The 26,148-nt window shown below is 40.1% G+C and overlaps 1 protein-coding gene across 4 annotated transcripts in view; it reads left to right on the forward strand.

The window, feature by feature from the left end:
* LOC109422442 (uncharacterized) overlaps window positions 1–26,148 on the forward strand; it is an 82,625-nt gene that overhangs the window by 25,702 nt on the left and 30,775 nt on the right. Inside the window, exons 1-2 of one of the 4 annotated variants that reach the window (XM_029857667.2) lie at window positions 5,570–5,894; window positions 5,968–6,361. In XM_029857667.2, the coding sequence (XP_029713527.2) occupies window positions 6,036–6,361 (326 nt within the window). In that variant the 5' untranslated portion in view covers window positions 5,570–5,894; window positions 5,968–6,035. Of the gene's footprint in view, window positions 1–5,569; window positions 5,895–5,967; window positions 6,362–26,148 lie in introns of those variants that run through there. The other 3 variants (XM_062860552.1, XM_062860551.1, XM_062860550.1) reach the window with 3 other exon arrangements.

Here is a 26,148-nt window from a genome sequence, read left to right on the forward strand (position 1 = left end):
TGGGGAGACTCCCTAACCCAGGCATTTCTGCATAGCAGACCTGAACCTCGGGAACCTCTGCAATAGCTACTTCGTCCGAACCTGGGGCCTTACCTACGTTAAGGGACTTTTACTATCCCCGCAAGTCCATCATCAGTGACCCTCTCCTCATCGCCAGCCCCAGTCTCCAGCTCTCATACGGAAGGAGGCCAAAGACTAGGATCATGATGCGGAAAATCCCCCGGGATGATCCCTTCCAACATCTTTGGAGACTACTCTGTAGTATCCATTACAACTATTGCCTTGGCTATCACGATCCTGTAGGCGTTACCCCACGGATACGCATTGGCACTCTGAACAGAGATCCTCAATGCAGGCCTTTTTGCTTGCTCTTATCTCGGTCTTCAGAGCGACTCTAGCAAACACCACCCACCGTTCGTTTCGCGCTTACTCGGTTCGTGCACCGCTAGCTGGTCACCGCCTAAACCGCGTAGGTTTAATATTGTCAGATTTCTTGAAACGTAAACACCGCGCGGTCGTTGAAATGTTTCAAAAAGGGGCTTTGCACAAAAGTTCACGCGGTCTATCGTTCTCGAAAGGAACAGCCGCACCGTAGGAAACGCCGCAATGTTATTTCCCATAAGGATGAAGTAAATAGGGAATGAAAACCGCGGCTGTACCTTTCGGAAGCGATAGGCCGCGTGCACTTTTGTGCAAATCCCTCAATACCTAAATATAGCGCATTTAGTTCACCACTGGACTATCGCACTAGCTTTCACGAGTGCGAAAACGCTAATAAAAGTGCGCGATTGCATCAAATCAACTCGGTGTCTTCAGAGCACTTGTTCACCATAGGTTAAAGAAATAGTGCGCCGAAGACATCAACCTGATTTGATGCAATCGCGCACTTTTATTTACGTTTTCGCACTTATGAAGTCGCAGTTCGCAGTCCAGTGGTGAACTAAATGCGGTATACCTCGTTTTAATATGATTTCTTCCACCTACGAGAGCTTTGCCTAGGTCTAGCCGGACTGCCTCTACGCGGAGCCTACTGTTGTTGATGTCGATACTGTAGCGAACCGCCTGGTACGCGCCGTGAATGTAGCCATCGTCTATCCTCCAGATCGAACTATTTGTTACGCGAGGACTACAAAAAGTAACGCCGATAATCGACTTCGCTTCGTTTCGACTAAAGGTACTTTTGGAACCGATATTAGCCAGTTCGACATCTAACATAGCTAGTGCCTTTAGTAGGATCTGCTCCCGCTGGTTCGTAAAATGGCTTCCTCATTTCAAGACTAAGGCATTAAAGTCACCCGCTATTAGCAGCGGCCTTCACCCTGTCAGCACGGTCGTAATACAGTCCAGCTTCTGTGTAAATTGATCGATCGACCGTCGCGTAGGCGTATAACAGCTACAGAAGAATACCCTACCCAAGTAACCATGCTGTTGATGCTGTACGTATTGCATATATGTATAAAGCGCATATATTGGCATGCACTGTCCTACATTAACCATTAAAGTTGAATTAAAGTGGCAAGTGGCGCCACTATTGCTGACTTACAATTATACTGGTATAATCGTAATTCAACAAAAGTGGCGCCATTTCCCACTTTAATTTAACCTTAATGATTTATATAGATTAATGCTTGTCAATATACATATATACATTATTTATGCAATACGTACACCTTCAATAGCGTGGTTACTTGGGTAGTTACTTTGGCGACCACGAAGCCCTCGTAGGTGATAGAAACCAACTCCTGCACGGAGTATTCACCCGTCGTCCATATTGCCGCCATTTTTTCGGATCCATGCGCGACCCAGGTATCAGTAGGTCGGCTTCAGAGGCACGTTCTCCTCCATTTGAGAAATTTGTGCCATCATTGCGCGACCCAATTGCCGTTGCCGGCGATATCCGTCCCTCACTCAGAAACTGCCTGACAAAGCAGTTGCTGGACTGCGTCACAGTGGTTCAGGTTCAGCTGCGTTACCTGCACTGTGTTCTCCTTGTTGAGGGTAGTTAAGGATGCCAACAGCAGCTCAAAAACAACAAAGCATCTGGTAAGGTCAGTATCGCAGCAGAATTTATGAAGATGCAGCAGGAAAAGTTGGCCACCTCTCTGCCCCGTTTGATAGTCGAGAGCTGGAAACCGAACAGCTACAGAAGTAATGGAAGCAAGGAGTCGCATCTACTAGAAATGTGACAAGTTGCAGTGTTAGAACTTCCGAATGATCACAATTTTGAATGCCGCCCACAAAGTGTTATCCCAGATTAACTTCCGTCGTTTTTATGGGAAGTTATCGAACCGGGCTAACATGGATATTGTTGCTTGAACATTTGGAACGATGGCAGAACTATACATCGGCCTGAAACGTAAAGCAGCAAAACGAAATACATGCTAGCAGGTGGAACCACAGGGAAAACAAAACAAGTAGCGAGAATGATGGACGAACCTTGCAAAGCTGGTGTTCGCCAGAGATTCGGATGGTACAAGAAGATCTAGAGGGTAGTGTGGGCTGCAAAACGGTGAGTCAATAAGGAGAGCGTCCAACATAGCTCTAGTTTCTACCTCATGCTTCTACGGCTCAAGCGATGATAAAGACCGCCAGCTAAGAGTTGTGTGCTTAGCTGGTAATGCAACCTGAGCATTGTTGTCCTTCTAAATTCAGCTAAATTGAGAAGGTCCGTCTCGAGCCTCTGTTCACTAAGAAGGTGCGGCTCAAACAGTGTCTGTTTTGGGTTTTGGGTTGAGAAGTCCCAAAAAAATGACCACGTGGTTTATGGACAGCCCCCAACATCTCTTAATCGGCGAGATCCGACTAAGCATTGCTAGGATCTATCGACAAGAGGAGAAAATCTGGCGCTAGTTCAACACACGCTGACTGGAAGACGCTGCAGTGAAAAGGTCCTTCGTCGAGGAGCTAGAGAACCGTGCTGTGGATATTCCAGAAGGTGGAAGCGTAGAAGATCAACGGAGCGTCATCAAGAACACCTTCATCGCCACCGGCGAGAATAATTTGAGTGAGCTCGGAGAAAGCAGTGGAGTGGATCACAGATGTTACATGGAAGAAGATAGAGTAGCGAAAGAACACATGGAGCCAAAGCCGTAGCCTGTCAGCGCTATTCGGCTCTCGACAAGGAAGTGAAACGCTCATGCAGACGGGACAAAAGAGCGTGGGCCGACGAAGGCGAGAAAGCCGTTAACACCGACGATATCCGTCTCCTCTACGATGTTTCACGTGCCTTAGTTGGAATAAGATCAATGCTACGATACCGTGAAAGACACGTTTTGACAGTTGAAACTCTGGTTCGAGAACTTTGGAAACCTTTTACAAATGTCGGTCACGCCATCAACATCTCAGTATGATCATCCAAAGGTTCGGCGCATTACCCGTGCCAACACCGAAGATCCATCAGTGCAGTGCAGGAGATAGAAACAGCCATCTGTAGCATGAAATCGAACAGGGCCCCAGGGGTCGATCGTATATCAGCTGAGATGCTCAAAGCCGACCTCATAATATCCGCACAACTGGTGCATCTATTATTCTGCAACATATAGGAAACCGCGATAATTCCAGCCGATTGGATGCAAGGTACTCAAAAAGAGGACCTGACTGTATGCGAAAATTTGTGGGGCATTATTTTACTGTACATCGTTTTCAAAGTTCGCAGCAAATTGATCCTTAACCGGATACAGGAGAAGATTGACGCAACTCTCCGACGGCAGCAAGCAGGATTCCGTGCGCGTGCCGGACAATCCTGCGTGACCATATTGTCAGGCTCTGTATCATTCTCGAGCAAATCAATGAATTCCAAGAGTCACTCGAACTTGGTGTTCGTTGATTACGAAAAAGTTTTCTTCGCAGTGTGCAAGTTAGGCGGACCAGGTGCAGAACGATCTGGTAAATGTGGGACGCAGCCGAGGAAGAAGGACTGCAGCCGTGAATCGAGTGTTATGGCAAGAAATTGTTGATTCAGTTTTGTTATAATTGAAATGTAATTGAGATGCTTCTGCAATTCGTACATAATAATCCGACATCAAGATGTTTCACCTTAAGAATCCATCTGGAATTCGAAATAGGCACGAACCATTTTAAATCAGTTCTGAATCATCAATAAGCTTCGAACTTGCCCCAAACAAGCACGCCAGTGTGTTGTCGTCGTCGTCGTCGCCTGATTAACCTGTGAGTGGCAGCGAAACGTACCTAGGTATGAATGAAAAGTGCAAATAGAGCTACCTGGTGGTGGTGGAGACCACACGGGGGCCTCACGGACCACGTCATCGTTTTTACATCACCCATCGTATGATCGACGACGACGTCGACGCACCGCGCGTATGCGCTGCTGCGCCGCCGGTCCACGAGAACTTGCTTGAGATGCACTCGGCTCGGCCCGATCATCATCCACGCCTGCGCGGAATCAGCCAGCGCCGCTCTGAGCGGAACAATGGCTGGTGGTGAGCGTCATCTTTGCAAACATGACCCTCAAGGTAAATACCATACTATAATTGGTAGGTCTATCGAGTCCAGCACTGTTGTTGTGGCATCACCTGCTGCCACCTCCACCGTTGGTTGAAAGGCTCTCACTGGAGGGCGTTAAGATTAGGTTAGGTGTTAATTGAGAGTTGGCAATTAGCACCCGAGGCAGAAGGTTCCCTAGCGATTTGGAAACATATCCAAAATAAGGGGATATTCGAGACGGAAGTTTGGAAATCTATGCGGCGTCATGCGATGGCCTCCAGGTTTTTGGAAGCTTGTTGAGATAAGGTTGGTGGGACATCTTTATCGCCACCAGCTCCGTGAGCAATGATTGGAGTGCACAGGCAAGCCATAGGTAAACAGCACGTGAAATTGTGATTGCCTGTGGTGACGATAACAGTGGATTCCTTGCGAAAATGTAGAGAGGCGAAGCGCCACGTAATGATAGCAGTCTACTAGTTCTAGCCGATACGAGCAGGTGAAGCGTATAATTACCTCATGATAGGGTAACATCGTATGATTTCCACTACAGGTATGAAGGCGCTACTCACACCACGATCACCGGTTGTTCCGACTGGACACGTTGGATGACCAGTTGGAGATTTCTCACGGTGAATGTTGGATGTCTGCGATATACCTACACCTTGGGCACGACGAGAGAGTGAGAGATCTTATACGAATACGTCATGAGTATTTGAGTCATCCCTTGTGGGTGCGATGCGTATTTTGCGCCCCAGATGATTCACCTTAATAGTTGTTACACTTTTTGCTAGACACAATGAATTATATGTTTTTATTGTATTTAATTGTTTCTTAATACTATCTTTCTGACTTCGATTTTTTCTTCGATATTTTGAAAGTCACCATTGTACCAATTTGCTTTGAATCAACTCTGTTAATTTTCCTCATTCAATAGGTTAATTTTGCAATTCAACGACAAAAAATAGACAAAAAAAGCATCCACTTCGTCAGACCTAAATTTAATTTTAACACTATAGGGTACTTGTTCGAAACGTAAAAAAAAAGAAAAGAAATGTGACTTATTGGGAGCAGAAACATACGTTGGCTCTACAAGGGTTAAAATTTCAGTACGAGTCAAAAAGCTAACCAAACTGCGAGTGAGCCAACTGAGCAACGGCTCGATCGCTGCCATTCGCGAATTTCCTTTCGTTGCGTTCGCTACAGAAAATCTATATAAAACCGTTGCTCCCCGCCGGGGCAGGAGTTATACGTACTTTTGCCGCACGCCGATCAAGTAGGGCAGCCGTTCAGCAAGATATACATTTTCTTACGTAGCGATCGATCGACCATCGTAAACGGAAGGAAGTGCGCGAGTTTTTGGTTGCATTTTTTTTTTTGGATCGAGTCGCATTTACGTGTCCGGATAGTTTTTGTTTGACAATATCTACGTGTTGGCTCAACGAGCTTCTTAAGTAATAGCAGTCGAGATTGGAATTTTTGAATAAGCGTTTTAACGGTTTGTTTTCTCTGTGTGATTTTTTGCAGATAACCGTGAGATACAAGTGCAACTAGCCAGGTGCATCAGAATAAAAGGGGGAAAGTGTGTAAATCAAATGTTTGTTCTGAAAGTGAGAGTTAAGAATTTGTTAAACATGAAGATTGAAATCAGAAATCTGTTTCTGCTAACGATCGTAACGGCCCTGCTAAATCTGGCCTCGGCGGCAAGTTCGGCGTCGTCCAACAGCATTCTGAGTTTGGACGAGTTTAATAGTTCTCCTACGCGTCACAACCATCGGCACCACCCGTCAACTCATCAGCAGCAACAGCAGCCCCAGAAGGACAACTTCATCCTGATAGACTATCTGAGCGACGGGGAACGGGAACGGCGCATCAGTTGGAATGGGTTAGCAGGCAAAGAAACCAGCATCGGTGACGTGAGGTGAGTCGAGTGTTTTCATCGATCTACATTTTGTTTGCGGCGAGTGTGCCTACCGACCGGACGACATTGAAATTGGAAAACCGTTTGAGTTTTAGAGTGGTCAATAGCCGGTCCAATGCTGTATGTACACGCACACGCTAGGGATGTAGGGGGCAGGTCAGGCTTAATTGTTCAATGACGTTCTGCTCTAATGGGCGAGATGTGAAATTTGAAATCTTTACCGGTGGGAAAAGGCGATAAGTGCTTTCCAGTATTGTCCCTCTGTTTGGTGCTAATCGTCGTTGAAAGTTGGCAAGGAAGCCCTGATAAGTGCTTGGGTGTGTGTTATTGAGGCAAGGACTATGAATAATGTCGACAAATTTGCTGTGAGATGCTTAATTGTTGTTCCGGTTTGGAGAAAATCGCTTCCGAGTGAAATTTCCGAAATGGACCTGACGATTGAAAGATGCGATAGAGTGCTAAGAAAAGTTTATGAAACCTATGCAGTGCACCATTTGCTAATTGCTGTGGTCTGCATTAAAAGTGGAGAAAGCCAAGGTTGACCCATGAGTTGACCTAAAAGTGTGTGGTGGAAGATCTTGGAATAGTTAGCGCGTGCATGGTAATTCAAAACGGTAGCAAGCGCACGTTTGTTTGAAAATCTAGTCGTGCGGTGTGAGGTGTAGAACATGCTAGATGCTGCACACGAAGTTGCGCAACAAGAAATTCAATACACTTTTATGTCAGGGTCAATGTGTACAGAACAACTGCTGAAATACGAGTGATCAACACTTAAATCACTGAAATTATGACCTGATCTACTGAAACATATGATGTACTATCTATTTTTATAACACCGCCAGATCCAATACAATGTTGATCTTCAATAAACAATTTCATCGCAACATTGCAATAGCGAGTATTTTTACCGACTGATTCAATAGCCAAACTCGTGTATCGCCAAAGTGTTCGTGATCGTTCGATAAATTGCTGATCTTGCGCAGTTATCCCCAAACAATTTGAACCGACCGGCGATGATCGCCGGTCAACACCGCAATCAATTGATCATCCGATGATATCGCCTCTAGGCGACCGAATCGATCACCCGACGAAATCTGAGATCTTCCGATCTTGTACTGCTTGCGCAGCTGTAGCGTTTGGCGGCGCTTGTGGTGGTTTGAAATTGTCATGAAATGACCGTTCCAACATGTCAATCAGTGCAATTGCAATGTGCAACTTGAGGCAGAAAACCATTTGAGGTGGCAATTACCGGACGAAAAGTTATGCAATCGACGACGACGACGTTGCTTAAGTCGTCGTCCGTTGACCACCTCACGCCGGCGGGAAGGAGTCAAATTTTTGAAACCGGAGCGTTTATTTCCTCTCATCGAACGGCGGAAACGCGGTGGCCGGCGGAAACGCGGTGGCCGGCGGAAACGCGGTGGCCGGCGGACTTGTGCGTATTCTTACATATGTATCAGCGCAAGCAATCACATGAAAAAGTGTGGGATTTTGTCAAAACAAACAGCGGCTTTTGGTGACGTATCTACGTTTGCGCATCTAATCTCGCAAAGTGGCGCTTGGACGATAATTTTGAAGGTTAGCTTTGCAGCGCCGAATTACCCGTCGCGCATGTTTCTCGAACCCCATTGAGACGTGTACATATCTACAGGGTATATTTTGTCACTGCGCGGTGCCGCACCTACTTAAACGAAATGATACGACAAAAATAGAATCACGCTACTGCTGGGTTAAAAATAAGGCACCGGTTCGGAGTCTCGTTCTACACTCATTCTGCACTTTACTGAAGACGACATTTGCGCCCGACGAAAATGACATAACGTTAATGAGGTATCACGCCATATAAATTACGGACCGTGCGATATCCACTTGCATATTTCTTGGATTTCCCGCTAGCCTATATTTCACAGAAGATTGGCCCTGCCCCTGAAAGTTCCCCACATTAAACCGTAATTTGTTTACAACTCAGACACTTGTATATACAACAGCCGCGTCAGTCAGTCACTCATATCGTACGATACAGGTGATGTTTTATTATGACGAACGCAAACTCGAGCCGGAGTCATACGATCTTCATTGCCGTTGTTGACGACGGGAAACACTCCACAACACCCCGCCCACCGCAACAGCCGAAGCGATAAGATGCTACACGCTTCAGCAATCTATTGAATTGCATCACCTGGGACTAGGTATCTACACGCGACGTTGCAGTAACCAATTGAACGGGACACAATATTGGTTGGATCACCTGTTCGTTTGTTGTTTTCACCGAACCGGGGCTGGTCCTGCTATGGTAGAGGTGCCAAGACATGTTTGCTATCTTGATGAAATTGACAAATTCGACAAATTTGAGTTGTTTATTAACAACATCTTGGTGTGAAGGGTACCTCGAGCATGTCTGTTTTGAACAAGACCACGAACGCATAGTTTGTCAGATGCTAAACATCTCATTCAGCCTCATTGAGGAATTCTCAAGTATCGGATACATCCATATACGCGCATAGTGACGAAACGTTTGCTCCTACTTCTAAATAAGTGCAAGTAATAAAAATCAGCCTAGTCAGCGGAAAAATCACGCTCCACGGTGACAAACCGCAAGGCAACCGAAGCATGACCGTGCGATATTCCCATGATATTTGCATAACAAATCTAAACCTCCACGGTCACAGAAAAGATGAACTTACCTATGTACCAGACTCACACATATGACTATCGAATTCGGAAATTCGATCCATCCTACCAGAGCGTAGACAGCGAAGTTATTGACTAGCTCGTGCATGGTTTGGAATTTGGAGCAATCAAATCATTTTTTGTGATTGATAACGTGACACTCCACAGTCCATCCGTCCGTCGCCTGTAGTATCTAATTCGCAACAGAATTTTGCGCAATCGATCATCAAGGTGTTGTGAAATTTTGGCGACGTTTTATTTGAACAGAGTTCTCGATTTGCTTTTTTTGCACAATCGATGGGTTGTTTCAACAAGTTTACAGCATAAGCATAAGCACATTCTGGGTTGACTGTCATTATCAGGGATGGAAAATGTCACAAAAATGTCATTTCGTTATTTGCATCTAGTAGAAAAAGTAAATCGAAGACATCATTGATTGCCCATATCTAATCAGCATTATGAATTGTTGATGCTTACGAACTGAAATTTACGCTAAAGTGGTGAAAATAGAAAAATGTCATGACTTTTTCTCATGAAATTCCGCGACATTATCCATCCCTGGTCATTATAGACGATAAGGTACCATAAAAGTATAATCATTGAGCGACACCTGGTCACATTTGTGCATTATGTTTAAAAGTAAAATATTTTTTGATATCTAAATCTATTTTCTCGAGGCGAATGAATTCAAATTAATGAATTTGAAGCCCCAAAAAATTCTATTTAACCTTCGTCGTGCATTAGGGTCATTATGACCCAAAACGCGATTTCAAGCATTAATATCTCTTTTGTTAGTTAACTTATCGTAATGAAGCTTCTTGACTTTTAATATTTTTCAGAAACGAGTCTTTTAAAAAAAAAAAAATTTCTTAAGGTGAAACCAAAATGGCGCCACAAAAAAAGTTACGAATAATGCATTGGGGTCATTATGACCCAGAAAATCAAACTCTTGTAGAATGATGATTTTTTCACCAATTCAAATGACCAAAGTCTTATTTGATAGATAATTTCATCAAGAATGTGTTGATATGTTGAAATAGTGGTTCCGGGAACATTGGCCACCGGGAATCTGCTACACAGGGCACCATGTCGGACATGTAGGATAGCACTACATTTTGCCAGTAGTTGTGGAATATCTCGCGTTCTGGACCACTTAGAAGGATACTGTCTTCGGCAAAGTTTCTTAGAAGACTAAGAGCTTTCACATAGGAAACAATTTAGTTCGAGAATCACTCACTGCGTGGCGCTAGTGTTCCTATGAGCTTCCAGTTCAGTCTGAACGTCGTATATCTCGTGTTCTGGACCACCTAGAAGGATACTGTCTTCGGCAAAGTTGCTCAGAATACCAAGAGCCTTCACATAGGAAACAATTTAGTTCGAGAATCTCTCACTGCGTGGCGCTAGTGTTCTTAGGAGTTTCCAGTTCAGTCTGAACGTCGTATATCTCGTGTTCTGGACCACTTAGAAGGATACTGTCTTCGGCAAAGTTGCTCAGAAGACTAAAAGCTTTCACATAGGAAACAATTTAGTTCGAGAATCACTCACTGCGTGGCGCTAGTGTTCCTATGAGCTTACAGTTCAGTCTGAACGTCGTATATCTCGCGTTCTGGACCACCTAGAAGGGTACTATCTTCGGCAAAGTTGCTCAGAAGACTAAGAGCTTTCACATAGGAAACAATTTAGTTCGAGAATCACTCACTGCGTGGCGCTAGTGTTCTTAGGGGTTTCCAGCCCAGTCTGAACGTCGTATACCTCGTGTTCTGGACCACCTAGAAGGATACTGTCTACGGCAAAGTTGCTCAGAAGACTAAGAGCTTTCACATAGGAAACAATTTAGTTCGAGAATCACTCACTGCGTGGCGCTAGTGTTCCTATGAGCTTCCAGTTCAGTCTGAACGTCGTATATCTCGTGTTCTGGACCACCTAGAAGGGATACTGCCTTCGGCAAAGTTACTCAGAAGACTAAGAGCTTTCACATAGAAAACAATTTAGTACGAAAATCACTCACTGTGTGGCGCTAGTGTTCTTAGGAGCTTCCAGTTCAATCTGAACGTCGTATTGTCAGATTTCTTGAAACGTAAACACCGCGCGGTCGTTGAAATGTTTCAAAAAGGGGCTTTGCACAAAAGTTCACGCGGTCTATCGTTTTCGAAAGGAACAGCCGCACCGTAGGAAACGCCGCAATGTTATTTCCCATAAGTATGAAGTAAACAGGGGGTGAAAACCGCGGTTGTACCTTTCGGAAACGATAGGCCGCGTGCACTTTTGTGCAAATCCCTCAATATATCTCGTGTTCTGGACCACCTAGAAGGATACTGTCTTTGGCAAAGTTGCTCAGAAGACTAAGAGCTTTCACATAGGAAACAATTTAGTTCGAGAATCACTCACTGCGTGGCGCTAGTGTTCCTATGAGCTTCCAGTTCAGTCTGAACGTCGTATATCTCGCGTTCTGGACCACCTAGAAGGGTACTATCTTCGGCAAAGTTGCTCAGAAGACTAAGAGCTTTCACATAGGAAACAATTTAGTTCAAGAATCACTCACTGCGTGGCGCTAGTGTTGCTATGAGCTTCCAGTTCAGTCTGAACGTCGTATATCTCGTGTTCTGGACCACCTTGAAGGATACTGCCTTCGGCAAAGTTACTCAGAAGACTAAGAGCTTTCACATAGAAAACAATTTAGTACGAAAATCACTCACTACGTGGCGCTAGTGTTCTTAGGAGCTTTCAGTTCAATCTGAACGTCGTATATCTCGTGTTCTGGACCACCTAGAAGGATACTGTCTTTGGCAAAGTTGCTCAGTAGACTAAGAGCTTTCACATAGGAAACAATTTAGTTCGAAAATTACTCACTGCGTGGTGCTAGTGTTCTAAGGTGCTTCAGCTCAGTCTGAACGTCGAATATCTCGCGTTCTAGATCACCTAGAAGGATACTGTCTTCGGCAAAGTTTCTCAGAAGACTAAGAGCTTTCACTTAGAAAACAATTTAGTTCGAGAATCACTCACTGCTGGCGCTAGTGTTCTTAGGAGCTTCCAGTTCAGCCTGAACGTCGTATATCTCGTGTTCTTGACCTTTTAGAAGGATACTGCCTCCGGAAAAGTTGTTCAGAAGACTAAAAGCTTTTACATAGGAAACAATTTAGTTCGAGAATCACTCACTGCGTGGTGCTAGTGTTCTTAGCAGCTTCTAGTTCAGTCTGAACGTCGTATATCTTGCGCTCTTGATCACTTAGAAGGATACTGCCTTCGGTAAAGTTGCTCAAAAGACTTAGAGTTTTCATGATGTGAAGACCAAGACGCTTTCAGCCAAATTTTGCTGAGCTTAACGAATAAGCTTTTTATGTTGAACTTTCGGCAAAATTTGCTGAGTTACAGCAAATCGTTGATGGTGATCAGTAGATTTGCCTGAACAAATCAGCAAACCTTGCTGTATTTTCACAAATATTTTGCTAAAACTTTCAACTCGGCAAGTTTCAGGAAAAAATATTTGGGGTGTATTGTTCTTAGAAGCTGGTAATCGTTGTATATCCATGTTACTATGTTTGTAAAACCTTCCTAGAAGAAAAGAAGCTTTTACATTGAAAGTTTATTTCAAAATTCGTCCACAACGTGGTAGTTGTGTCCTTTGGAGCTGTCAGTTTAATCTCGGTGTCAAGTAGTTTATTCTTTTTTTTTCAGTTATAATTTTGGATATCTGTGCAGCAATCCAAAACAATCAAAATTTCTTTGAAAATCGGTTCTAAAATCACTTTGAAAGTTCCTTCGGGAATTTGTTTTGGATTTTTTAAACCTGCTACATTATGATCTTGTACCTACTTTTCGAACCCTCTAAGCAGAATACCCTCTACGAATAAGTGATGTCAAAGGATAAGCAAAATAGGGTGGGATTAAAAGGTACAAAACTGATTACACTCATTCGTAGCCTGCTAAATTATTTTTGGAATTTTTTTGCCAATTCTTTTGAAAACTGTCTGAGCGACAATTGAACTCGCAATTTCTTTGGTGAAAGTTTTCAATGTTTTTTTAGGAACTTATGTAACAAATGCTTCTGCAATGACTTTGTGGTCTTCTTTAGAAATTTCTTCTGCAGAAATTTCTTTGGGGATCCCGTCTGAATATTCTTTTTGTTTTTTTTTACAATTTGTTTGGAAAAGCCTCTGCTTATTACTTTGGGAATATTTTCAACATTCTTTTGGAAACATATTTGCCAATTATTACTGATTCGGTATTTCCTTTGCAAATCGGTTTGGCGAATTTCTTAAAAGTAACCCTGTGAAAACATTTCGTATTTCCTTTTGGCGGAATATCTTCAGCAAATTCATTGAAAATCCTTTCAGCAATTTTTTTGCATTTGATCTAAAACTTCATATAAGTTTTTTTTGGGTTTTCTATTTCGGCAATTCTTTGGAATTTTGTACGATAATTCTTTTGGAAATTTCTCAGCAGTAATATTGGAAATTTTTTGAAGTTATTATTTTTGAAAATACACTATGCTGTGTGTGTTCGTGATCGTACTGTTAGTAACGCAAGCCTTTTAGACTATTATAAGCTACGGATTGTGGGTTCGATTCCCATTCCGGTCGGGAGAAAAATTTCGCCAAACGGAAAATTCTTCATTGAACCACTAGATGTATTACAGTTTTACATGTTATCCGTTGTCTAGTGTAAGTTATATTCAGTCTGTGGTCTTTGGCTGAAGACGGTGTGCAAATTTATCAGGCAAATCTTACGGGATTCCCTTTATCAATTTCTTTGGAAGTTTTTTTTTATCCCCGAATAACGGGATTTTCTGCCGTAGGCAGGTTCATCCCGGCTTTCTTTGGAAGTTTCATCTGCAATCCCTTTGGAAATTTAACTGGCAATTTGTTTTGCAATTCTTTTGACAGCTCTGTGCAATTGAATTTTTAAAAATTTCTTCAGTATTCTTTCAGCATTGGAAATTCCTTTAGAAAATCCTTACAGAATTTCGTTTGTTATTACTTACTCAATCGAATTGGAAAAAAAAAATACAATGGTATGGCCGGAGAAAATCTCATCGGAATTACCTAAATAATTTCCAATAATCAAGGTGTTTTCAAGAAGTTCATCAAAAATCAAGAAGTTCTAGAAAAAAATCAGAATGTTTCAAAAAGCAATTTCCAAAAACGTTTGAATGTTGAAATAGTTGAAGGCACCCTCAAGAAATTACCGAATGACTTTCCAAAGGAATTGCTACTGAAATTTCACAAGGAAATCCTGAAGTAAATTCCGAAGCAGAAGAAATTTTCAAAAAGAATACCAAATAAGCTGTCGAAGGCACTTCCGAAAGCATTGCAAAAGAAGTTTCCAAATAATCTTGATGTAATTTCACGATCATTTCCAAAGGAATTACTGTGTGATTTTTAAAGAAATTGAAGAACAAATTACCAAAAGAATTGCTAGGTAATATAACAATTAAATTGCCGACGAAACTGCAGAAAGGAATCAATAAGAAATTTCAGGAAGACATTTTAAAAGTATTTATCAAATAAATTCTCAAAGGAATTTTTCAATGCATTTTCATTCTAATTGCAGAACAAATACTCAAACAAAATATGTATTGAAAAATGAAAGCAAAAATAATAACAAAGAATTTGCGGAGAGAACTATTGAAGGAATTGTCGAAGCAATCAAATAAGTTCAAAAAAATATCAAAGAGTTTTCTGAATGATTGCCAACAAAGTTTAGAAGAACTTTCCGAAGGTGTTACCAAAGAAATAAATAAAATCAATTCCTCAAAATACTTTCCGAAGATAAAAAAATTAAAACATTAAAAAAATATGAATATATTATTAAATGAAATGCAAAATGGTTTTCCAAAGCAATTGTCAAAAATGCCGAAAGTGTTTTCAAAGGAATTATTGAAAAGTTCCAAAATAACTGCAGGAAAACCTTTTATCAATTGTGTAGGAAATTTTAATAGTAGATCCCCAAAGAGATTTCTTGAAAACCTCCTATACAAATTAAAAAGCTTTTATTCTTCTAAGCAAATCTTCTGAAACCTGTATTTTTTTAAATGGTTCAAAACGCGAAATGTAGGACGCCTAGACCAAACTCGTAGCTTATTATAGAACTTAATCAATATAGTGATTAAATCTCGAACTTAATTGTTGTCTTGAAGGAAGTCGTCTCAGCAACGTTTTTAAAACGGCATTCTTTCGAGTGGTCCAAAATGCGGGATAAATGACGACTAGACTATATTGGAAACTACTAATACCACACAGTGGGAAAATTTCAAACTGAATTGTTTTTCAGATAAAAGCTCTAAGTCTTCTGGGAAATTCTGTCAAAGAGAGTGTCCTTCGAAGTGGTCCAGAGCGAGATATATACAAAGTTTAAACCAAAAAATTCCACGTAGTGAGAGGATCTCGAACTGGAATGATTTCAATGTGAAAGTTTTTAGTCTTATGGGCAAAAACTTATCCTTGAAAGTGGTCTAGATTGCGAGATATACGACGTTTAGACATAAATGGATACCCCAAGAACACTAGCGTCACGTAGTGAGTAGCTTGAACTAAATTGTGCCTTATGTGAAAACGCAACTTTGTCAAAGACAGTATCCTTCTAAGTGGGTGAAGTCAGGAAATTCAGTTTGTTTTCCATGTGAAAGCTTTCAGTGTTCTGAGTAACTTTGCCGAAGACAGTATCCACCTAGGTGGTTTAGAAAATTAGAACAAACTAAAAGCTTAGAAAAGTACTAGTGTCACGTAGTGAGTAATTTTCGAACTAAACCATTCTCTATGTGAAAGCCTTCAATCTTATGTGCAACCATGCCGTATCCTTCTAAGTGGTTCAAAACGCGAGATTCACGACGCCACAGACTACTAGCGCCACATAGTGAGCGATCTTTGAACTAAATTGTTTTATATGCGGAAGCTCTTAGTCTTCTGATCAATTTTTCCCAAGACAGTATTCCCTTCTAAGTGGTTCAGATCGCGAGATATACGACGTCCAGACTGAACTGGAATCTCCCAAAAGCACTAGCGCACATAGCGAGTGATTCTCGAACTAAATTGTATTCTATGTGAAAGCTCACAGTCTTCTGAATAACTTTTCTCAAGATATACGACGTTCAGACTAAACTTGAAGCTCCTAAGAGCACTAGAACTACATTGTATTCTATTTGAAAGCTTTCAGTCTGCTGAGTGACTTTCCGCAAGACAGTATCCTTCTAGGTGGTCCAGAACACGAGATATACGACGTTCAGACTGAACTGGAAGCTCCTAAGAACACTAGCGCCCCGCAGGGAGTAATTCTCGAACTAAATTGTTTCCTATATGAAAGCTAATAGTCTACTTAGTAACTTTGCCGAAGGCAGTATCCTTCTAGGTGGTCCAGAACACGAGATATACGACGTTTAGATTGAACTGGAAGCTCCTAAGAACACTAGCGCCACGCAGTGAGTGATTCTCGAACTAAATTGTTTCCTAAGTGAAAGCTCTTAGTTTTCTGAGCAACTTTGCCGAAGGCAGTATCCTTCTAAGTGGTCCAGAACACGAGATATACGACGTTCAGACTGAACTGGAAACTCCTAAGAACACTAGCGCCACGCAGTGAGTGATTCTCGAACTAAATTGTTTCCTATGTGAAAGCTCTTAGTCTTCTGAGAAACTTTGCCGAAGACAGTATCCTTCTAGGTGGTCCAGAACACGAGATATATGACGTTCAGACTGAATTGGAAGCTCATAGGAACACTAGCGCTACGCAGTGAGTGATTCTCGAACTAAATTGTTTCCTATGTGAAAGCTCTTAGTCTTCTGAGAAACTTTGCCGAAGACAGTATCATTCTAGGTGGTCCAGAACACGAGATATATGACGTTCAGACTGAACTGGAAGCTTATAGGAACACTAGCGCTACGCAGTGAGTGATTCTCGAACTAAATTGTTTCCTATGTGAAAGCTCTTAGTCTACTGAGCAACTTTGCCGAAGACAGTATCCTTCTAAGTGGTCCAGAACACGAGATATTCGACGTTCAGACTGGACTGGAAGCTCCTAAGAACACTAGCGCCACGCAGTGAGTGATTCTCGAACTAAATTGTTTCCTATGTGAAAGCTCTTAGTCTTCTGAGAAACTTTGCCGAAGACAGTATCCTTCTAGGTGGTCCAGAACACGAGATATATGACGTTCAGACTGAACTGGAAGCTCATAGGAACACTAGCGCTACGCAGTGAGTGATTCTCGAACTAAATTGTTTCCTATGTGAAAGCTCTTAGTCTTCTGAGAAACTTTGCCGAAGACAGTATCCTTCTAGGTGGTCCAGAACACGAGATATACGACGTTCAGACTGAACTGGAAGCTCATAGGAACACTAGCGCTACGCAGTGAGTGATTCTCGAACTAAATTGTTTCCTATGTGAAAGCTCTTAGTCTTCTGAGAAACTTTGCCGAAGACAGTATCATTCTAGGTGGTCCAGAACACGAGATATATGACGTTCAGACTGAACTGGAAGCTTATAGGAACACTAGCGCTACGCAGTGAGTGATTCTCGAACTAAATTGTTTCCTATGTGAAAGCTCTTAGTCTACTGAGCAACTTTGCCGAAGACAGTATCCTTCTAAGTGGTCCAGAACACGAGATATTCGACGTTCAGACTGGACTGGAAGCTCCTAAGAACACTAGCGCCACGCAGTGAGTGATTCTCGAACTAAATTGTTTCCTATGTGAAAGCTCTTAGTCTTCTGAGAAACTTTGCCGAAGACAGTATCCTTCTAGGTGGTCCAGAACACGAGATATATGACGTTCAGACTGAACTGGAAGCTCATAGGAACACTAGCGCTACGCAGTGAGTGATTCTCGAACTAAATTGTTTCCTATGTGAAAGCTCTTAGTCTTCTGAGCAACTTTGCCGAAGACAGTATCCTTCTAGGTGGTCCAGAACACGAGGTATACGACGTTCCGATTGAACTGGAAGCTCTTAAGAACACTAGCTCCACGTAGTGAGTGATTTTCGAACTAAATTGTTTTTTACGTAAGAGCTCTTAGTCTTCCGAGCAACTTTGCCGAAGGCAGTATCCTTCTAGGTGGTCCAGAACACGAGATATATGACGTTTAGATTGAACTGGAAGCTCTTAAGAACACTAGCTCCACGTAGTGAGTGATTTTCGAACTAAATTGTTTTTTACGTAAGAGCTCTTAGTCTTCCGAGCAACTTTGCCGAAGGCAGTATCCTTCTAGGTGGTGAGATATACGACGTTTAGATTGAACTGGAAGCTCCTAAGAACCCTAGCGCCACGCAGTGAGTGATTCTCGAACTAAATTGTTTCCTATGTGAAAGCTCTTAGTCTTCTGAGCAACTTTGCCGAAGACAGTATCCTTCTAGGTGGTCAAGAATACGAGATATACGAACTGGAAGCTCACAGGAACACTAGCGCCACGCAGTGAGTGATTCTCGAACTAAATTGTTTCCTATGTGAAAACTTATAGTCTTCTGAGCAACTTTGCCGAAGGCAGTATCCTTCTAAGTGGTCCAGAAAACGAGATATACGACGTTCAGACTGAACTGGAAACTCTTAAGAACACTAGTGCCACGCAGTGAGTGATTCTCGAACTAAATTGTTTCCTATGTGAAAGCTCTTAGTCTTCTGAGCAACTTTGCCGAAGACAGTATCCTTCTAGGTGGTCCAGAACACGAGGTATACGACGTTCAGACTAGGCTGGAAACCCCTAAGAACACTAGCACTACGCAGTGAGTGATTCTCGAACTAAATTGTTTCCTATGTGAAAGCTCTTAGTCTACTGAGCAACTTTGCCGAAGACAGTATCCTTCTAAGTGGTCCAGAACACGAGATATTCGACGTTCAGACTGGACTGGAAGCTCCTAAGAACACTAGCGCTACGCAGTGAGTGATTCTCGAACTAAATTGTTTCCTATGTGAAAGCTCTTAGTCTTCTGAGCAACTTTGCCGAAGATAGTATCCTTCTAGGTGGTCCAGAACGCGAGATATACGACGTTCAGACTGAACTGGAAGCTCATAGCAACACTAGCGCCACGCAGTGAGTGATTCTCGAACTAAATTGTTTCCTATGTGAAAGCTTTTAGTCTTCTGAGCAACTTTGCCGAAGACAGTATCCTTCTAGGTGGTCCAGAACACGAGATATACGACGTTCAGACTGAACTGGAAGCTCATAGGAACACTAGCGCCACGCAGTGAGTGATTCTCGAACTAAATTGTTTCCTATGTGAAAGCTCTTAGTCTTCTGAGAAACTTTGCCGAAGACAGTATCCTTCTAGGTGGTCCAGAACGCGAGATATTCCACAACTACTGGCAAAATGTAGTGCTATCCTACATGTCCGACATGGTGCCCTGTATAGCAGATTCCCGGTGGCCAATGTTCCCGGAACCACTATTTCATCATATCAACACATTCTTGACGAAATTATCTATCATATAAGGCTTTGGTCATTTGAATTGGTGAAAAAATCATCATTCTATAAGAGTTTCATTTTCTGGGTCATAATGACCCCAATGCATTATTCGTAACTTTTTTCTAATGCCCGAAGAAGGTTAAGAATATTCCATATCAATTTGCTTATACCTGGTGGAACTGCATGACGCACACTTACTTTGAATTAAAGAAGTAGGCTTGAGACACACTCAACCTCCAACCTGCTCTTCCAGGGGAAGATTTATGAATCCCACTTCAAATTTGCATGCATATTTTAAAGACATACCGCCAGTGAAGAATAAAGTAACGTAGTCTATTGCTTATGAATATCATGCATTCACTTATCCTTGCAGAAAACTTAGGATAATCGCAGAATCAGGTGTATTAATCAGCGAAACTTTGAGATTAGTGCTCTTGAAAACGCAAATGGGAAACGGTGATTCCGAGTAGATGTATGGCATTCCCAGATGATACTGTTTACCTCAACAGAAATCTAAGGGTTTGTTATAGTTATTTGAAAAGTTCAATTATACCGTGATTACTGGTAAAATTGATCGACGTGAGATCCTTTTTCATTTGTTCAAAATAAAAAAGAGCGTTATCGAATGATGAGTTAACAATTTTTATAACTATTTCATTATTAGTATTTCTCTCCTCCTTCTTTATCACAGTGGAAGTTTCTTTGCATCCTATACGTGCAAAAAAATCTCTTTGAGTGGGATCTCTTCCAAGGATGCCCTTAAAATTGCACCAGGGATTGCTTCGAAAATTTCGTCAACGATTGCTTTAGAAATTCCACCAAGAACTCACGGATTCATAGAGAAACTTTTGCAAAGGATTCATTTGGAAATTTTCTTTAGCGATTGCTTTAAAATCCCCCTAGAATTCTTTCAGAAATTCGTCTAGAAATTGCTTCACACATTTATTTAAAAAAAAATATAATAGGGGTTCATTCACAAATATCATAACGCCAAAAACGGGCTTTTCTGACACCCACCCACCCCTTCGTAACATTGTTTGTATGGGAAGATTTTTTTTTTTCGTTCGAGCTATAACACCATGACAGACACCCACCCCTCCAGCATTATGACATTTGTCAACAAGCCCTAGGGTCAGAATTTCGTCCAAGAGTTCCTACAATTCAAAAATTCATCTAGGATTTCCTACAAGAAATCCTTCGGAGATTCATTTAGGTTTTCACTTAATATCCGTTCCTCCTGGGATTCCTGAAAAATCTTGCATATCCATGCTTCAGAAATTCCTCCTGGGATTTCAGAAATTCCTCTAGATATTTATTGGGAAATTTCTCCAGGGATTCTTTTAAAAAATACTTCACATATATCTTCAACATTCTTGCGGGGAGTTTTCAGACGATCTTCGAAAAATTCATTCTTAAGGACAAACGTTTTGAAATCCCGCTTCAAGAGTGCATGAGAACTTATAACGCACAAATCTCCAGAAGTAAGCTTCAAACAACAGTGCATTTTATTATACCGTTCTTGCTCACTTGCAATAAGCTTAAAATAAGAAGATCAAATGCGGTGGTTTTGTTTACGAAGAGATTTGTGCCCTCGAAATCGTGAGTAGGTGCCAAAGTCGGCCATTGTGGCGGCCATCTTGGGATTCTAACAAGTCTGTCCTTAAATTCCACCAAAAATTTCACAAAAAAAAGCTTTTAAAATATCTTACATGAACTGTTTTCAAATGATTCCTTCAAAAATTCCTCTTATATTTATTAATGGATTTGCTTTGAAAAATCCATCTGAGATTTTCTATTTTTTACGGAAAATCGCCCAAAAAATCCTTTGAAAATTTGTTCGTTTCAGAAGAATCCCTAGGAGTTTATTTCACGCATTCATTCGGAAATTTTCTTCAGGAATTACTTTAGGAATTTTGCAAGGGATTCTTTCAAAAATATCCACTAAGGAGGATTTTACTAGCAATTTCATAACAAAAATCTAGCATACATTGCATCAAAAATTTCTTCCGTGTCTGAGTAATTTGTCAAGCGATTCTTAAAAAAAAAACATGTAGTTATTTATACAGAAATTTATCTATTTTTTCTTTTTTTTCAAATCCTCCAGAGGTTTTTTTTCAAAAATTATCTGAATAGTTTCTAAGGAATTATTGAATTATGGATAATCCTTCAGTGATTCCTTCCTAAACTCTCAAAAGGTTTTTTTTTATTCCATCAATAATTCCTTTAGCAATTCAACCAGGGATTTCTTTGAAACTTTCTCCAAGGACTGCATCTAGAATTCTCCAAGGATTCATTCGAAAATTCTTTCAAGGATTCATTAGGATATTTTTTTTGGGATTGATTTGAACAATTCCTCCAGCAGGAATTCTTTTGGAAAATCCTCTACAAATTAATACAAACATTTCTCCAGAGGTTTCTTTAGATAATTCTACAAAGATTTGTTACCTTCCGAACTTTCTCTGGATATTCACTCAAAAAAAAAACTACAAGGACTACTATAGTAAATCTTGTAGAACTTCAGAAATACTTCAAGATTTCTTAGAAAAAAAAAACCAAAATTCCACTTAGGATTCCTTGAAAATCCTGCATGGGTTGCTTCAGAAAGTCCCACGTGAATTTCTTCAGAAACATCTTCAGGCATTTCACAACTTCTTCCAAGGGTTCAGGAATTTCTTTAGATATTGATTTAGAAATTTTCCAGAGACTCCTTTAAAAAATGTTTCAGGAATTCCTCACAAAAAAAAACATTTTTAATTCTTTTTTCATGAATTGCTTTAAAAATTTCTCCGGAACTGTTCCAGATATTGTTCTCGAGATTCATTCATAAATTCATTCGGGGAATCCGTCTGAAATTCCTGTAATATTCATTCAGGGATCCCTTTAGAAAATCTTTCAGAGATCCCTGCGGAAAATTTCCTATATTTTTAATAATCTTCCAAAAAAGCTGTTGAAAATATCTCCATGAATTCTTCCAGAATATCCCACATGGGTTTGTTTCACTGATTTTTTTCAAAAACTCTCCCAAGGACTCATTCGGAAACATTCTTCAAGGATTACTTTAGAAATTCATTTGGGGATTCCTCCAAAAGTTCCGCTAGGTAGGAATTTATGAAAAATCACATGAAAAATCTTTCAACAGATCTAGCATGGATTGCTTCAAAAATTACTTTACTATTACTATTCTTTGAGTAATTTTGCGAGGAATACTTTCAAAATGTCCTATAGATATTTATGTAGAAATTTATTTACTTTTTTATTATTTAAGATTTCATTCAAGAATGCCGAGAGTTTTCCAAAAAAATCTCTCAGAAATTCCTCCAGAAACTCCTCCAGGAATTCCTTCAGAAATTTGTCATAGCATTGATCAAAAGAATTTCTGAATGGATTCTTAAAAAAATCCTTCTGGGATTTATTTGAATATATTCCATAAATTTGAATCAATAGTTTTTAACGAAAGCTCCGAAAGCAGTTCAGGTGGCTAAAACCAGTCAGTAGAAAAATTAATGTTACAATGTACTTGAAAAGTGCTTCAAATTTGTCCTTTAAAACCAAGTATGTTCTAATTTACTTCAAAAACTAACTATAAATCTTCCTTGAATCTAACGAGACTTATAATAGAGAGGGTTTTGAGCTAGGGTAACAAGTGCCAAGCAAAATCGCTTTGATTTGTGATGTTCTTGATGAAAATAAGTAAGTCTCAGCAGAAATCACCGTAAATTATTATTATTAACTTTATTCTCTTCATAAATCTATTGGTTATGTCATTTAAGAAGAATGTTTTGAAAATATCTATAAGACTCTCTTAGCTCTTAAGGTGAAATTTGATGGATTTTCTCATTTTTTGTTTTTTTTTTTATTAGAAAATTAAGCAATATTTTCAAAAGTGTGTTTTTATAAATATTCAGAGAAAGGATCAAGGTATCTTCTCATTTTTTTAGCTAATGGGAAAAGCATATCAGTTTTCAAAATTTCGTTAAAAAATGGTTTCTATAAAACTGAAAAGCATTTTCCACCAGGCAAAAAATCAGAAGATAACTCCTTTCTCTAAATGTGTATTTCTTCATTATTCAATATAAAATCAAAAACCAGATAATGAAGAAATGCATCCAGTTTCACTTTAAGTACCAATGTTCTTGTGTGAAATAAAGCTTCAATTGCTGTATCTCAACAACACTTGGAAGGTACTTCGAACCCACTAATCATCGAAGAGTAGTTGCGCTTGATTAAAATAATGACAAAACCAGTTCAAGTGAGCACTATAATTAAACATATACAAAAATCAGTTAGAATATTGATTATCACTTGGTTAAAGGAGTTTTAAGAAATTCTCTTCAAAGTCGCTTTGAAAATGTCTGATGACATCCCTTAAAAGAGAATGGTTGATTTATAATAATATTTTATTATAATATATCTAGCAGAAACCAGAAGAAATATTTCTGAACAATCTCTGGCAAATCTTGAAGAGAAATACCAACTTAGACCATCACAAGGATTATATGAGAAACTGCAGGAAAACCTACTGAAAATTTTGGAAAAATTAAAAAAAAATAATGTCTGCTGAAATCTATTGTTAAGTACCGTAATCCGGGGTATCATCGATCAGCGGGGTAACATTGATCGGCTTGACCCACCTCATGAAATGTTCAAACAAGCATTTTACATTGAATCAGCTTCTGCTATCGAATAGTATATCGTAATCTGCTTTCATTCAGCTATTAAATGACATGCAATTTATATAAATTGAATTTCATAAACATTGAATTTATTCGATTTTTCCATAACTGTGTTTCGTAACGCATTGAGATACATTGTCAAACATTCATGCTTGGCGTGAATACTAGATACAATATGAGGTTCGAAATCACTGTATTACTTCAATATGATATCCTAGAGTTGGATTTAATAAACAAAACTTTTATGAAAATGTTATTTTTCAGTAAAATATACGATTTATTAAAAGTCGGCTATCAATTCCTTAAGCCATTGCCTAGCTTTAGGCGTTATTCGTGGTTTAGAGGATTTTAATCCTAAAATAACTTAAAAAGTACATAACTTGTAAGAATTTGGACAACATATTCGAAATCAGCGACCCCGAATTTAGTAAGTAAGGGTATTTTCAACACAAATGAACATTGATCACTGACATGATCAATGTTACCCCAAAGCAACAAAATCAAAAATTAAATTAAAAAACCTATTTAAACATGTTTTAAAGTTTTACAATATTTTTTCGAGTAACTTAACACATACTCAGAGGGCCAGTACTTGTTTTAAAAATATAAAACATGTAACGTTTGCTTTACCAAGAGAATTATTCAAGAAAGATAGAAAATTCTGATCAATGTTACCCCGGATTACGGTACCTGGAATATCTAAGTAACAATTTCTAGTTTAAGCTTTTGAAAGAATCATGATGACATTGTCAGCTCCTGCATGAATTATTTTGCCATTTTTTCTAGGGTTACGAAGAACTCCAAGAACACCAAGAATTCCTGGATAAATTACACTAGATATTCATTAAAAAAATTTCTCTAGGAATTCCTTTAGAAAATCCGACAAATTTTCAGAAATACTTTCATTTTTCAAAAAAATTCTGCATAAATTTCTCCTAGAATTCCTAGAAAATCTGACACGGATTGGTTCAGAAATTCCTCCAGATATTTATTTAGAATTTCTCTAGGGATTCCTTTGAAAAATGCTTGAGAATTTATGTGAGTTTTTTTCGAAAAATCTTTCAAAATTCTTTCTTAAACTCCTCCAAGGTTTCCTTAAAAAATCACTTCAAATCTTTTAGAAAATCTTGCATGGACTGTTTTAGATATTTTTCCAGAAATTTATTTCAGGATTCTTTCAAAAAATTGTTCGGGAATTCGTCTAGAAATTCCCCTAATATTTATTCAGAAATACATTGGTGTAGTTCAACAAGACAAATTGTTTAACTGATTTCATCGGATGATAGTACATCATACAGGTATCGAAATACATGGAAACAGCAATGACGAGTGAATATATTGCTTCATTCGTCACTTCATGACGAGTCAATTAAGTCTTACCGGACATTATCAGTTTGTTTGTATACTACCGGTTTTGGCTATCGAGGTACCGCAGGGAAACTAATTGGACATTGCGGTGGAATCGTCAGCAATCCGTCGGACATCTGCCGTAGAGAGGTGCGTGTGCTTATCAAGGTTGGCCGATATCGCAAATAGCTGCGTCGCCAAGCGTATGCTGTATCAGCAATCACGCACTTCCCGCGATATTATTAAAGTCAGTTCTCTGATAGATATACAAACCGTCCCTGTTATTCTGGATTGGTAGTACTCAATCAAAGAGATTGCAGGCAATCCACACATCCAGCTGGAACCTGATGGAAGGAACATCGTCCTGATTCGCACTTGAACATCCACCGGCCACAATCGGCAAACAATTATTCGCTCACTTTAAAAGTGAGAAACCCGTCCTCACATCGTCACATCAACAACCCCTGTACGTTTCTCAGCAGCGTGGTTGATGTGGTTGAGGTGAGAGGTTCTGAGGAGGAATCTGAGGTAAAGTCAAAAAAATGTCACCAGCTTCTTTTCCGCTTTTGTGTTGACAACACATGAACATCAAGTGGAAAGGCAAACTCTTTTCAAAACATTTATGACCCACCCGTTTCGTGTCCGTCTCCGTTTGCGTTGATTCCTCTCAGAGTTCTTCTCGGTCGGTCGATGGGATGCTGGTTTGGTATACA

Source organism: Aedes albopictus, chromosome 3 (assembly GCF_035046485.1).
Source record: "Aedes albopictus strain Foshan chromosome 3, AalbF5, whole genome shotgun sequence".
In the NCBI taxonomy this organism is placed as follows: Eukaryota; Metazoa; Arthropoda; class Insecta; order Diptera; family Culicidae; genus Aedes; species Aedes albopictus.